Consider the following 16315-nt stretch of genomic DNA (forward strand, 5'->3'; position numbering starts at 1 on the left):
TTATTGGACACCGTGCCATCATCAATGTCCCAGGACAACGTGGTGGTAACATAACCATGTGTGCAGCTATAAGCCAAAATGGTGTTGTTCACCATCATGCAACCATAGGCCCATACAACACTGCACACATTATTGCATTCCTGGACACCTTGCATGACATGCTCACTGTTCAGAGACCAGAGCAGACCTGATATGTCATCATATGGGACAATGTTAGTTTCCATAGGGCTGCTTTGGTCCGCAACTGGTTTACAGACCACCCATCCTTCATGGCACTCAACCTCCCTCCATACTCTCCATTCTTAAATCCCATCGAGGAGTTCTTCTCTGCCTGGCGCTGGAAAGTGTACGACCGTCATCCTCATCAACAGGTAGCCCTTTTACAGGCAATGGAGGAGGCATGTGGAGATATTGACCAGGCATCATGTCAGGCCTGGATACGGCATTCAAGGAGATATTTTCCCCGGTTCCTTGGACTGGAGGATATCGCATGCGATGTGGACGAAATTTTGTGGCCGGACCCAGAAAGACGACATGATGTAGGCTGATTGTCTTTTTTTTTTCCTCTTTTTTGTGAAATTCCTATTTTGTGTTCTGACTTTGTCTTGGTTTTGATGAGTGTGAATAAACACCAATACTTGAAGTTTGGATCCTTGTATGTTTACATGACACTATGACAAAAGTGTGACCTCAAATTGACATCTGTACACAGAGAAAGCAAAAGCCAGATGTGTTTTGTATTCATACCATCAGTGTGCAGTTGGCGCATTGTGTGCTTAGTAGATGATGGCTTGTGTGTACTGTTTGATACGAAAACACCATTTTTACGAAGGTGTGAAGAGTTAATCTAGCTGTGTTCGCTTTTGCAAGAGAACTACAATGTTTTGATAATTGGGTGACAGGTTTTCTTATTTGTGTGTAGAGTTTTGCAAAAATAGCCAATAGTTACAAAAAATGTGCTTAAGCAATCAGAAAAAACTGTAAATAAATTCTAACAACAGCTTATCAAGGTTAAACGTGCTGCTGTTGTTCAGCCGCTGGTTTCCTCTTTCTGGTGCAAAGTGGGCCAAAAACAAAGAAGAGAGACGGACTCGTGACAGAAAAGCCGATCAGCTGATCATTAAGCAGTTTCACGATTGAAGTAGCAGCAAGAGAGGGAGAGAGAAGAGGCTCCATATATCGGTTGTTAAGCTTAACGTAGGTACGCTTTACAAACATTCAGAGATGAACTTACACACTTGCTTTACTTCTCTCTGGGATAACTTCCTTGGAGATGAAATGCTGGATTGCTAGCGAGGCTACAAATAAACACAGCCGCTCTATCATGTGATGCACACTGCTTCGACGTGCTACGGTTACAAGCCGAGTTACGTCGTGTCGCAAGTTTTGTGAGGTGCTTTTTTGATATTTAATGGATCGGATTACATTTTTTAATTTCTCGCCGATATCCGATCCAGTAATTTAGGTCAGTATCGGACCGATACCGATACTTAATATCGGATCGGTCCATCTCTAATCAAAACCAAGACAAAGTCAGAACACAAAATAGGAATTTCACAAAAAAATGAAAAAAAAGACAATCAGCCTACATCATGTCGTCTTTCTGGGTCCGGCCACAAAATTTCGTCCACATCGCATGCGATATCCTCCAGTCCAAGGCACCGGGGAAAATATCTCCTTGAATGCCGTATCCAGGCCTGACATGATGCCTGGTCAATATCTCCACATGCCTCCTCCATTGCCTGTAAAAGGGCTACCTGTTGATGAGGATGACGGTCGTACACTTTCCAGCGCCAGGCAGAGAAGAACTCCTCGATGGGATTTAAGAATGGAGAGTATGGAGGGAGGTTGAGTGCCATGAAGGATGGGTGGTCTGTAAACCAGTTGCGGACCAAAGCAGCCCTATGGAAACTAACATTGTCCCATATGATGACATATCGGGTCTGCTCTGGTCTCTGAACAGTGAGCATGTCATGCAAGGTGTCCAGGAATGCAATAATGTGTGCAGTGTTGTATGGGCCTATGGTTGCATGATGGTGAACAACACCATTTTGGCTTATAGCTGCACACATGGTTATGTTACCACCACGTTGTCCTGGGACATTGATGATGGCACGGTGTCCAATAATGTTCCTGCCACGTCTCCTGGTTTTACTGAGGTTAAAACCGGCCTCATCCACAAAAAGTAGCTCATGTCCCATTGCATCTGCTTCTAGTTCCATCACTCTCTGGACAAGACAAAACAAATGCAACACATCAGGCCCATGCACAGCACTACAGTATGCACTTCCAAATTCAGAACCAATGACACTAGCTTACCTGCACATAGTCATATCGCAGTTGCTTTACACGTTCTGTGTTTCTCTCGAAAGGAACTCTGTAAATTTGCTTCATTCTTATTCTGTGGCGCGCAAGTACACGACTCAGTGCAGAAATGCTTGCACTGTGTACATTTTGAAAGATGGTGTCATTATCAATTATGCGCTGCTGTATTTCGCGCAGTCTTATTGCACTATTGGCAATCACCATATTCACTATATGGGTCTCTTGCTCTGGAGTGAACATTCTGCCTCTGCCCCCAACATCTGGACATCTAGCAATTCTGTAAAGTAACAATTTCAGTACTTTTGCATGTATGGTACTGTTGTGTTTCTCATTAGAGTATGGCAGTGCTACAAAGTACTTACCGATTCTCATTTCAAAATGTCCTAATGATGCCTGCCACAGTGTAGCGGCTCAGTTTAGGCTGAACCCGTTGGCCAGCTTCCCTCAGGGTCATCCCATGGTTGATGACATGGTCCACTATTGTAGCTCTGATGTCATCAGTTATTCTGTTTCTTACTCTTCTTACCCTTCCTCTTTCCCCTCCTCGTCCTCTTCTTGCTCCTCCACGTCCTCTCCCTCCAACTTCTTCACCTCCACGTCCTCTTCCTCCAACTTCTTCACCTCCACGTCCTCTCCCTCGGCCTCCTCTGATTCTCACTCTTCTCACTCTTGCTGCTCCTTCCATTGTACTCCACATAGACAGCTTACCTGTGGCCTGTTTATAGTGCTTAGGCTGATTGCAAAGTGGACTAATTATCTAAAACAGTTTTCACATGTGAAAGTGTGCCAGACAGTTGGCAAAATAGTGTTAATGATAGCCATACATGTGTATAATTTTGCTAGGAGTGTGTTGGAAATTTGGTAATTGAGTGTAAGCAGTGAGTTGTGTTTAAAGTTCTGCAAAAAGAGTGTTGTGCAGTGAATTGTGCCTACAGTTTTGCAAAGTGTGTGTTACAAAATGGCAAACTGAGTGCAAAGCAGTGTTTGTGCTTTTAGTTTTGCAAACTCAGTGAGTGGTTTTGCTATAAGTATTAATAGTTTTAGAAATTGTGCTATGGAAATCACATTTAGGGTTTAAGCATTCAGTAAAAACTGTAATTTACCTACTAAAGTGGTCGATGAGTGCATGTCAAGTCAAGTCAAGTTGCTTTTATTGTCATTTCAACCATGTACAGTGGTACATTACAGAGTCAACATTCCTCCGAGACCCTGGTGCTACATATGACATATAACAGACAAACACAGGACTACGTAAAGTAATGTCCAAATATTGCTAAAAAAAACAAGACAAGGCAGTGCAACACTAGACAGAAGAGGTGTGTGTGTGTGTGTGTGTGTGTGTGTGTGTGTGTGTGTGTGTGAGAGAGAGAGAGATGCTTGGTAGTGACACGTATGAAGGTATGCGTGTGTGTGTGTGTGTGTGTGTGTGTGTGTGTCAGTCCACTGTCACTGAGTGTTCAGGAGTCTGACGGCTTGGGGGAATGAATATATGAATCAAGAAAAACTGTAAACTTCCTTGTACTTGTACTGCCCACCTTCACCCAGTATGTGACCTGCCCAACCAGAGACAATAAAATACTGGACTTACTGTATGCCAATGCTGAAGGGGCATACAGTTCATCACCTCTCCCTCCCCTGGGCAGATCTGACCACAACCTGGTGCACCTTGTCCCTGTGTATGAGCCACTTAGTGCGCATCGAGCCACCAGCCACCCGCACAGTGCAGAGATGGTTGGAGGAGAGCGAGGAGGCTCTTAAGGATTGCTTTGAGGATTGTTTATCTTAAGTTAAAAAATGCAGGAACACTACACCTGGACTGCTCACCAGTCTTTTATTTTTTTTTAATCTCTAAAGCAATTAATGTATATTACCTATATTTAATAATAATAATCTATATATACTTAATATTATGCACATAAAGTGCATAATGTTTGTACACACACACACACACACACACAAACATCTGTGTAGATAGATAGATAGATAGATAGATAGATAGATAGATAGATATTCAATCATTATGGTGCAATTCTCAAATCAGAAATACATTTTCCCCACCTATATTAACCCTTTCTCGTTTTTTTCATGCACACAACATCCGTGTCTTTCTCAGTCCGCTTTGTGTTGCTCACATGTAATTGTCTGATTCGATATTTTGCATCAACGAGCTGCATATACTTCTATAGACTTTTTGTCTGTTTTTGACACATGCACATTTGCTTTTTTGATTTCAGAAATTCTCTAAAGTTTCAAATAAATCCATTACATTTCACTTCTATGTCTGAACTTTTTTCTTAACTTTTTTTTCTCCACAATAGGCAGACATTCTATTTTTGAAAAAAAAATGTTGTCCAAGTCTTAAAATGTTGTTGGTGTTAAAATGTTTTCATTCATTGATCGGAGAGCTGATGTGAAAAGGGTGAGTCTATGTTGTGAAAAATACCTGTGTTATGAAAACTGTTTTGAGAAAAGCGCGTCATGAGTAGCGAGCAATGACGTTCCAGATGTGAGAATTGCACCAAAGTGATCGAGAAAATGTGTGCGCTGTCTAAAGCTTTTGTTTTGAAAATACAAGTGCGTCTTCCGTTGACGTCGCCTAGGTGTTTTCCAGGTAAATTTGGTCGGTTGTATGCGCTTAGACACATGCCGGAGTAGGAGTTGTTAATGATGTGAGTCCGTTGATATCGGCAGATTTGTGGTGAAATATAAAATAATTTTTATAAACTCGCAGATGAGAAATTACACGTGTTGTTGTGACAAGTCTGCTTTCTCGATGAGAGCAAGTTGACGTTTTATTCGTTTTATATGCCTCCTGGGCTCTGAAGAGGAAGTTTAATTTAAATAGTCGCTATCACAGCCTCGAGGTCGGAACAATGTCTCTGAGCAACGAGTTGACTGTTCTGCTCCTTCTGATCAGCGGGGTTTCTGCTGTGAGTGGTATGTAGTAAGTACTTATCTTAGAATCACTGTTTTTTCAAACTTTGGGTTCATTAAAATTGACAAGTTTATACACCGAAGAGTACGTACAAAGTTGATCTGTTTTGCGCTGTTTTAAGGGCAATCATTAATCATACGTTCACTTAATAAAGTTTTATTTATGTCACCATGAAATTTAAAGTTCCTGGCATGTGTCTAACAAGCTGAGCACAAAAGGAGAAAAAACAGGAAAAAAGTGGACATTGTTGCACGTGACAAAAATATGGTGATAAAAGTAACAATCAAACTGCTACAAATATGTAAAGACCATGACTTAAAAGTTATTACAACACCCAAAAGACGTGTGTTAAGGTTAATGAAATCGGCATGCTAAAAGCATAGGTAAAATGTGTTTATGCAGTGTGCTGTCACTTTTCTAATACATTTGGATAATCAAACACTTTATCCTCTTTGAATCTCTTTGAGGTGAGACATTTGACCAAAAATCTAAAGGAAAATCTTTTATTAAATTAATTCAATTTAACTGAACAAAATGTTACACTGGTCTTTAATGTCACCTGTTGGAGTTTTGGACCTCTCCCCCTTGATTTCTAAGATGTTTGAGGGTTTTCTTACGTGTGTTGTCCTTTCCAAATTTCCCCAACAGTGGGACTTGTGTTGACCAGGCCATTCCATAACCCTGAATGTATTTTTTTGTTGTTGTTGGGAAATTAAAATGGGAATTCTGTGCTGTTTTTGAGAGCACCTCATCTGGTTAAACTTCATCTATTTGACAGGTGATCTCTCATTATCCTCAAACACTTTCTGACATGATGTATTTATGGTTAAGGGAATGACTGCAAGCTGTCCTGTTCCTAAAACAGAACATTTACAGCCCTACCTTTGACTCGTCTGTCCATAGCACATTCTGTCAATACACCTGGTCTTTTCCTGTATGGTTGCTGGAAAGCTGTAGTTTTCCTCAGAGTTCTTTTTGAATAGCAAATTTTTCTAGTGAAGGTTGGATTCATGCCCCTTTTTTCTGCGTGTACTATTACTCTAACAGTTACAGAGCTACCTGTAGATGTCTTGCTGACATTTTAAGTTCTTAAAGATTTCCATTTCCTTCAAGCATCTGCTGTTAGGATGGGTTTGCTTGAGCAAGCAATGCTGTTCAAACTGGAGGTCTTTTTTTGTTGTTGTTGTTGCCACACACCCTTTCTCTGGAAGACTGCTCCAGCCATTATCTATAGACAGTACAGTGTCCGTGAGATGTTGTTATTATTATTTCAAATCACTGTTTCTGGGAACTCATCTAATTTTGATAGCAGAAGCTAAGTTGATAGCGATTTGTTAATGATTTAAGGAAAAGATGGGTGTGGGTGTGGGTGTGTGTAGGAATGTTATGTGTTTTTAGACTTTGTGATGCTACGGAAATATAAAAGTTATAAATGTGATCAAGGTCCAGGCTGCTGCTGAGGGCTGTGTCTGAGGTGATGTTCATATAATTGTGGCCATTTTACAATCAGTTTAATTAGTAATCAGGTAGCTCTGTCCCTGCTAGCTTAAAATCTTTTCACAGAAACTTTTAAGAACAGTTTCATTTAGTGGAAAACCTTTTGCTTAAGTTCTCATTTCCCTCTTAGATGCTTTGTCATTCTATTTATAGGAACACAGCTAACCGGTCCTGCTGTGGCGCACTGACATTCTTCACTGCTGAACCACATATCAGCTAATTTTCCAGATCATTTTGTGCCGTGGAGTATAGAGTTCATGTGAACAACTGCAACACTAAACTTCCCTTATAAAACAAAGGTCAACTATGGGCACTGTGAGTGTTTGCAAACTGTACTGTGAAAGAGGGTGAGGTCTTGATAAACCTGCTCTGTCTTAACTGATAAAGGACGGTACCAGCTACAGTGCGTATTTCACAGAACTGAACAAGTCAGTTGATGACACTGCTTTGATGTCCTTGTCCTCAAACTTTAATTCATCAAATCAAATACGTGTATGTTTTTATGTGGTTGGTTTGGTGGCGTTCATTGGAATTTCAAACATTATAATTATTTATTGACCAACCCAGGTCCATAAAGAAAAGTGTTTTCTCTGAAAGTTGACAGGCCTACACAAACAATCTGACCTCCACCACATCCTACACATTTGAGATGAGATTGTTTGGCCATGAACTGCAGTCATTAACTGTCAGTGTGTTCACATCAACATTACTTTATTGTTTTTCTTTTTCAAAGAGGTCTCAAATATCACCTGAAATGACAAACGGTAATGTGGGAAATTCTTTGATTTAACCTTGTGTTGGGCCAAGTCATCATTAATGATGACTGCAAAAAATACCCCCTAACCCTTTGACCCTATGGCATCAGAATATATGTTTGTTTGTGTTGTTTTTTAGCTTTTAAAAGGTTTAGATGTAAGGTTTACAGCTACACTTTAGGGCAGAAGTATGAATCAAGCATTAGACAGCAGACAAAATCTTTCAAACTCATATGATCATTTCTATAGTCGTTCAACTTTCTTAAACACGGGACCGTTTCATGTTTCCACCATCCGTCATACACATGAACTCTGTGCAGGATTATGAAATAACATCTAATGGGATCGGAAGTGGCAGGTTAATTCTTGCCCTTTTGGAATGATTCATTCATTTAACTTTGGCTGTAACAACTCATATTCCTAGACGTACAGTAATTTCCCATAATAGCACGACAGAGTTCTACTACTTTTAATAGGAAATAAGACAACCGCCAACAAGAACATAAAAACTGGTGTACAAGAAAGAAAAATGGAAACCCTGTTGCTCTTCAGTGAGTAGAAGAGTAACTATGTAACTATGATCTAACTAACAGTTCAATCCTTGGAGAGAAATAGTAAAGCTCTATTACTTTTGGATTGTTCTTTAGCCTTCTACACAGTTTCACCTCAGAAGTCTCTCAGAACATTTAGACATTTAGAATAACAATCTAAGGCCTGGATTCTTGACTTTTTAACTAACAGGAATCAGAGTCCAGATTAATAGAATTCGTTTCAATCAAGTTTACTCTTCAACTGGTTCCCCACAGGGATGAGTGCTATTGCTATTATTTATCCTGTACATAGCTATGTGTCACAGCAGGTACGGCAACAGGATCATGTTAAAAGTATGCAGATGACTCTGTTGTTAGCTGACTCTAGGAGAAAGAGATCAGCTGCAGCACAGTCCGTGATGACTTTGTGAATGGTGTGATGAGTTGTATGTTCAGGTAAACATATTCAAGACAAAAGATGCCGTTAAATTTAGAAAATATACACAACAGGTCAAGTTAACTGAAGGTCAACTGCACACTTAACTTTGATGCAAACTCTGCAGCCGTGTGTGTATTTATTCTTTTTTAAGGCACCTGACACCTTTGATTGTTGTCTGTGGCTGTTTTGAAAATGAGCATTTGAAGATGGAAGACTCATCTACTGCAGATGGAGTCAAGAAACTTGAACCTGAGCTGTTGTCCTGTGAAGCACACACTCGTGATATTTTTCAACAAAGATTATATGATTTTGCAAAAAGTTCAAAGACTGATAAGTTGATAATGCCAGCACTAAACACAATAAGCTGGTCTTCTAAAGATTTAGCAGTTTATACATTTTGGTTGGAACCTGATGTGATTGATTGATTGATTGATTGATTGATTATACTTTATTCATCATGGAAGTGTTTGATACTCGATGTAGTTCTTCAGTCACTAAACACTTTCTGCAGTGTATATTTTCCTCTGGACTGTAGTGCTGTTTATCTATCTAAATTACTGTTGTGTGAAATTTGTATAAAAATGCATAGAGATGATCTTTTCTTGAATATAACTAGAAAGCCCACAAAAAAATAAATGTGAAAATTTCTGTAGTGCCTACTTTCTGTGGTCCACACAGTGTCATTGTTTTGGTCGGTGGTTATGGACAGCATCATGTTCCTGGTGTAATTAACTTTCACTATTTCTGCTTTAAAGTTATCTTTGCTTTCCGAGTTTGGTTTTCATTTTGCATGGATCAGTAAAGGCTGTAAATGTACCTTTTCCACCCACACTACCAGACCAAACGTTTTTGACAATTACCTTTGGATCCTTGTTTTGCTTAAATGTTTTGCTTAAACGCCCTTTAAGACTCAAAACAGGTGAGACAGATACTGAGTAACAATGTGAAGTGCTGGAGAGAAACCAGAAAAACAACAGCTATACCTGCCATTGTACGTTTACTTGCCATTTGAGAGAAAGTATGCGTTAACACTCCCTCTCTTGTGAAATCCGACACAGGAACAGCGGCACGGTAACTGCATAGACTGTTCGTGTCTGTACAGATCTGATTGGCTCCAATGATAAATGTGTTTATCCAGCTCTGACAGCACGTATGAAAGTTGAAATTTTAACAAATGTTTTCTTTGGTATAAAACTAACAAAAAAAACCAACTACATCCACCCCACTAACAACATCCACCCCACTAACAACACGCAGCAAGCGGAGGTGTGGATATGATGAAACTTCAGTTCCTGTGCGCAAATTTCCCAGAAGAATTTCCCAAACAAAACAAAAAAACATTCTAGGTGGCAGGTTGGGTTTTTTTTTCTTATGTCCCCTCAGCTCTGAGGGTGTAACCAAGCAACCCTACAATAAGTCTTGATTACATGATTCAACCATGTAATCAGTGTGAGGGCCACTGATGCAGTCACGTGTTTCTATTATTATGTCCACCCCATTTATAGTAATGATGGTAATCTGAATATTTCTCTCCTTCATTTCTTTGAATTTCTGAAAAGTTCCCAAAGAAAAATAAATCTGACTTCTGGTGGGAAATGCTCTGAACGGGATATATGAAATAAATGGCTCTTTCCTCTTTTTCTTATTTGCAGTTTCACCTCCATCAAATGTTAGAGTGAGCTGCCAAAATCTAAAGGTCTCTGTCCGCTGGGATTACAGAACCAAAGAACCACAAACGATCTTTAAAGGAACCCTTCATCCATGGTAAGAAAAGAGCTTTTATAAAACATTATGTTCAAATTTATTTGGATTTTACTTTGTGTGATAAAGGTGCCTAAATGCACTGCTGTGCTTGTTCTGTTGCTTTGTGCGGTCCAGTTTGTCAGCATTAGACTCTGGAAAGACTTTATAAATTTATAAATATATTTATATTTTCGAGTAACTTGCACTTTTCTCCACTATATTTAAAGTATTATTCATGGGATTAATCTGTCTTTTTCTTTTGTTTTTTATTTAGGAATTGTACATTTGAAAACAAAGATCACGAGTATGACCTGAGCAACTGTATCTGGAAATCTGGAGAAGAGAGATATCTCAGCTTCATGTATGTCAGTATAGCAGCTGTACAGGGAGGCATCAAGTCTGAAGCTGAGAAATCAAAGACTTTCTCCTTTGACAGTCTTAAGACAGTCAACACAAAATGTAAGCAATGCTGCATTTGTAGAGCATGATTTAAGTGAAAGCGATGGAGATTGAACTTAAATATCTCTTCTCTTCTTCTTAGGTTCTTTAGAGTTCCCTCCTGTAGAAATAGAAGCGAAGGAGCAGATGCCCACAGTAAGTTTCCAGAATCCCCTCAAGTTCTACAACTTGGCACAGAAGGTCACGGATGAATACAAAATCGGCTTTACAGTTAAAAATGAACAGGTAAGGGGTGGCTGGCATATACTGCTGAAAATTGTTGTGTGTTTTTGTGTTTTTTGACAAATGAAACAGTGATGATAATTATAAGATGCAGGGATTTCATTTTAAGCCTTGCATATTCTTTATGAGTAAGGAAATGAATCGACACATTAATAAACATGGAAGCTGCATGCCACCTTTTAAGAGACAGGTTCATGTGTTTCAACTTGTTTATTGGCTATAACAGAATGCAGAATTCCCATGTTCAATCCAGTGCTGACATTTATATCTAAAAGGTGAAAGGTCATCTTTAGTGTGATTTTTTTTTTTTTTTTTTTTTTCCCATTATGCCATGTTATAACTCAGGAAGGGGAGCTTGTGGCCACATCTTACATTTGGTACTGTGATCGATGATCTTCTGTTTAAGGTGTGTGTGTGGGAAGCGTGTTTTCCCATTTGTGGCTTCTTTGGCAGCTCTTGCTGCTTTCCAGTTTGCCCGGTTTTCTCCATGCCCCTCCACTCTACTCCAAATATCACTTATGCTGTTCTGCTTGAGAACAGTTCCAGACAATGTATTATTATTTTTTCTATCTTTTAGTTCAATCATTTGATAAATGTGTGATGAATGCAGGCTATTTTCTATGTAATGGACCAATGTCACCTTCATGATAAGGCTCAAATGTTTCTCTGGGTCTATACAGATGGGGTTTTTTTTCTTATTCCTGACCAAAATGACTCTTGAAAAGATTTTGATCAAATTCACATCCTTGTGCTCTGGGAAGCAGTTATGTATAAGTTTCTATTGCAGACAAAAGTTTGCTGGTTATAAACTACATGTGAAAAATTGATAAGTGACAATATTAACTGCCTCCTGGAAGAAAATCAAGCATAAATATGTTGTATATTATATAGTACTTATTTAATACCTGGAGGCAGACATGATTTTCGTAAACACTTGTGGGAGCAGTCCATCTGTTGGTAATAACACACCCATGCTTTGTGTGTCACAAACACCATAATCTGCATTATTTCTGGTAATTAACTTGAATAATCAAGACATTAATAAATTCCTCTGTGACTTTCAGGGAGCCTTTCCAGCGTCATGCACAGATGAAAAAATCTGCCAATGTAATAATGTGTCATTCAAAGAGGGTGTGAAGAAGTGCGTCAATGTGAGTGGAACGTTGCTTGTCAGGATCGGTGCTCAGCAGGTGAAGTTCAAAGAGACAGAGAAATGCACGATCCGGGCCTCTACAGTACCACCTCCCCAACGTAAGTGTTTTTATTTTATTTTTTTTATTGGAGGTGTGACAGACTAGTGGTTTTAGGATCAACAAAGTTGAGAAACTAAAGGCACAGACACATCTGTCAACAGGAAGTAGTTCAGTATTTGCACAGGCCTCATGCAAAATCTGGGTGGGAACTCATTCATTCTATTATTGCAATGTGACTAAAGGTCCAGCTATTCATGAATTATTTTTGTACCCTTAGTGATTTGCATCTCATACAATATCCAGATTGTTGGGATACAAACACTGAAACACTGACATATGTAAACTATATTATTATGGTGACGCCTAACAGGGTTTACTGCAAAAGAATTTCGCTGTTTACCACAAAGTTTTCATGAAGCAGACCTAGACATCTAAATTTTGGGGAATATTATACTTAAGAATATATTTAAGGGCATCAAACACAGACTTGCATAAAGAGAACATGTGCATGGTTGGCATATTTTGGTTCACGTTTTAACTGGTCAAACTTTAATGTAACATTGTTGGGATCTGGGGCTTGTTTTTTGTTTTTGGTGCTATACTGGTATGAAAAAATGGTCAGAATTTGCTAGCGTGACTACATGTTAAATGCGTTAAATGCTCTGCGTTCAGTCATCATAAGGCCATGTTTTATGGCCTGATTAACTTGATGGGAGGGCATTCAGAACAGACTCTTTTTTTTATGTAAACACCACAAAAATCAACATAGAAGCTTGAAAATAAATATCTGCTCAGTACTAGAGTTAGGGGTGCAGAATGTCCTGGCAGAACACGTCTCTAACTTGTGAGCACATGTCCTGAGCATCTGTTGCATGTGATCGCACAGCAAGCATCTCACTGGGGGTGGTAGATCTACAGTGGCTTGCAAAAGTATTCGGCCCCCTTGAACTTTTCCACATTTTGTCACATTACAGCCACAAACATGAATCAATTTTATTGGAATTCCACGTGAAAGACCAATACAAAGTGGTGTACACGTGAGAAGTGGAACGAAAATCATACATGATTCCAAACATTTTTTACAAATAAATAACTGCAAAGTGGGGTGTGCGTAATTATTCAGCCCCCTGAGTCAATACTTTGTAGAACCACCTTTTGCTGCAATTACAGCTGCCAGTCTTTTAGGGTATGTCTCTACCAGCTTTGCACATCTAGAGACTGAAATCCTTTCCCATTCTTCTTCGCTAAACAGCTCCAGCTCAGTCAGATTAGATGGACAGCGTTTGTGAACAGCAGTTTTCAGATCTTGCCACAGATTCTCGATTGGATTTAGACCGCAGACAGGTCAAAGATAAAGTTATTGAGAAATTTAAAGCCGGCTTAGGCTACAAAAAGATTTCCCAAGCCTTGAACATCCCACGGAGCACTGTTCAAGCAATCATTCAGAAATGGAAGGAGTATGGCACAACTGTAAACCTACCAAGACAAGGCCGTCCACCTAAACTCACAGGCCGAACAAGGAGAGCGCTGATCAGAAATGCAGCCAAGAGGCCCATGGTGACTCTGGACGAGCTGCAGAGATCTACAGCTCAGGTGGGGGAATCTGTCCATAGGACAACTATTAGTCGTGCACTGCACAAAGTTGGCCTTTATGGAAGAGTGGCAAGAAGAAAGCCATTGTTAACAGAAAACTATAAGAAGTCCCGTTTTCAGTTTGCCACAAGCCATGTGGGGGACACAGCAAACATGTGGAAGAAGGTGCTCTGGTCAGATGAGACCAAAATGGAACTTTTTGGCCAGAATGCAAAACGCTATGTGTGGCGGAAAACTAACACTGCACATCACTCTGAACACACCATCCCCACTGTCAAATATGGTGGTGGCAGCATCATGCTCTGGGGGTGCTTCTCTTCAGCAGGGACAGGGAAGCTGGTCAGCGTTGATGGGAAGATGAATGTGAGCCAAATACAGAGCAATCTTAGAAGAAAACCTCTTGGAGTCTGCAAAAGACTTGAGACTGGGGCGGAGGTTCACCTTCCAGCAGCACAACGACCCTGAAGATAAAGCCAGGGCAACAATGGAGTGGTTTAAAACAAAACATATCCATGTGTTAGAATGGCCCAGTCAAAGTCCAGATCTAAATCCAATCGAGAATCTGTGGCAAGATCTGAAAACTGCTGCTCACAAATGCTGTCCATCTAATCTGACTGAGCTGGAGCTGTTTTGCAAAGAAGAATGGGCAAGGATTTCAGTCTCTAGATGTGCAAAGCTGGTAGAGACATACCCTAAAAGACTGGCAGCTGTAATTGCAGCAAAAGGTGGTTCTACAAAGTATTAGCTCAGGGGGCTGAATAATTATGCACACCCCACTTTTCAGTTATTTATTTGTAAAAAATGTTTGGAATCATGTATGATTTTCGTTCCACTTCTCACGTGTACACCACTTTGTATTGGTCTTTCACGTGGAATTCCAATAAAATTGATTTATGTTTGTGGCTGTAATGTGACAAAATGTGGAAAAGTTCAAGGGGGCCGAATACTTTTGCAAGCCACTGTATAGTAACTGCAGGCTGAAGATGTTTAGAAAATGCAGCCCTGTGTGAGTTTGTGGGTTGGATTTGTAAATCAGAACCAACTGATGTCGTTTTTGTTTAGTTTGGTTCCTCTGATCTGCTGACATTGAGGCCGAGTTTTACTTTGTGCCTTAATTAACCTTTTGTATGTTTTGTTTTTTTAGCAGGTTTCAGTGAGGTGATACTCGCAGCTGTGCTGTCATCCTTGCTTTTATTTGTTCTCATTGTGGTAACAGCTTGCATCTGTAAGCTAAAGGCGTGGACATTTAACCCCTCAGATACTCTACCTTCATCTCTGGTAAGGTGTCAAATAAAAAACTAAAATAAAATAAGTAGGACATGATGTTGCTTTAGCTGGTTTTTTAACCTTGTGCCAAATGCTTTTTCTGTTCCTGTACCTTGCAGAAGGACAGTGCAGGGAATCAGAACAAGCATCCACCCAACCCAACCAGACCACAAATTAGTCGAATCTCTGTCGAAAGCTTAGACAGCTGTCAGAACGACCCTGAGGAAACTGTTCTTCTCAAGGACACCGGTCAGTCTGCAGACAACAGCAGTGCTGGCTCTGACTACAACCCTAGCAACTCCTGCTACGCAGAGAGGCCGCATTTGGACAGCAGCGATTCTGACAGAAGCGGGACGGATGATGACTCTGGAGATGACTCGGTAAAGACGGAGTGTGTTTCAATTGAGGAAAGGTCTGCTTATGACTGCCCACATGTGATGATGGACATGGGTGATGGAGACATGGTCACAGGTTACACTGGGAATTAAGTCATGACTCAGAGGACTGAAGTTGTTTTTTTGTTTAAACTCAGGTCATCAAAGGTTAACAATCTAAACTCACCTTTGGAATGTGAGTTTATAACAATATGAAACCTTCACTATATTTGTGCCCTTTGAGCATATTCGGCCAGCGGTTAACACTGCACTGACAGACTTGGTTGTCTCAGGGAAGCAAGCTGGACATCTTCGTCTTCCAGCTGTTTTCTGTCTGATTACAGAGGCAGCTAGCTGGATCTCTACTGGTTTCTGCCCCTGCATCAGATGCAGTAGTGCACACCTGTATTGAAGAAGGGCATCTCAAAGCACAGTGACAATCGCAGTTAGATTTTAAGCTCAAGGAACTCAAGCTCAAAGAGAAGATTGCTTCAGGAGGAATCGTTTCCCCAAATCACACACGCACAAATGGTTTTTTTTAATTGCATCAGATACAAGGATAATAGATAACTTTTATATACCGTCTTTTAATCTCTGCTTAAGATATATGTCTATATATAAACTGATCTGGCACAATATTAAAATCACCTGCCTATTATTGTTTCGGGCTCAGCAGTGCTATGTGACAGTGTTTCCTTTCACTGTGGAGTGGAGCTTCTCTGCATTGTGCTTTTTTCACTACATGCTGCAGAGAAGTGATCAGTTTGGACTTTTTTCAGTGTAGTGAGGTGACTGACTGATGTAGATTAATCCAAAGCAGGTTGTTGGAATATTAACTACTACTTTGATCTATTGAAAGCAGTTGCAGTGAAAGGTGCAAATATCTACTGATTGTCAGGGGCAACCATATTATCTAATCTAAACAAATAGAATGTATTTGCATCTTTTTGTATTGTGCTGTACAACAATTGCTCCCATTCATTT

At 40.0% G+C, this 16315-nt stretch overlaps 1 protein-coding gene across 1 annotated transcript; it reads left to right on the forward strand.

Moving 5' to 3' along the window:
• The first annotated feature begins 5198 nt into the window (after positions 1-5198).
• Positions 5199-15445, forward strand: ifngr1 (interferon gamma receptor 1). Its single transcript, XM_063475082.1, has 7 exons — positions 5199-5262; positions 10134-10245; positions 10499-10683; positions 10766-10908; positions 11970-12156; positions 14836-14969; positions 15077-15445. Exons 1-7 carry the CDS (start codon positions 5199-5201, stop codon positions 15443-15445), a joined length of 1194 nt encoding a protein of 397 aa, XP_063331152.1.
• The last annotated feature ends 870 nt before the right edge of the window (positions 15446-16315 follow it).

This window comes from Pelmatolapia mariae, linkage group LG6, assembly GCF_036321145.2.
Source record: "Pelmatolapia mariae isolate MD_Pm_ZW linkage group LG6, Pm_UMD_F_2, whole genome shotgun sequence".
NCBI classification, from domain to species: Eukaryota; Metazoa; Chordata; class Actinopteri; order Cichliformes; family Cichlidae; genus Pelmatolapia; species Pelmatolapia mariae.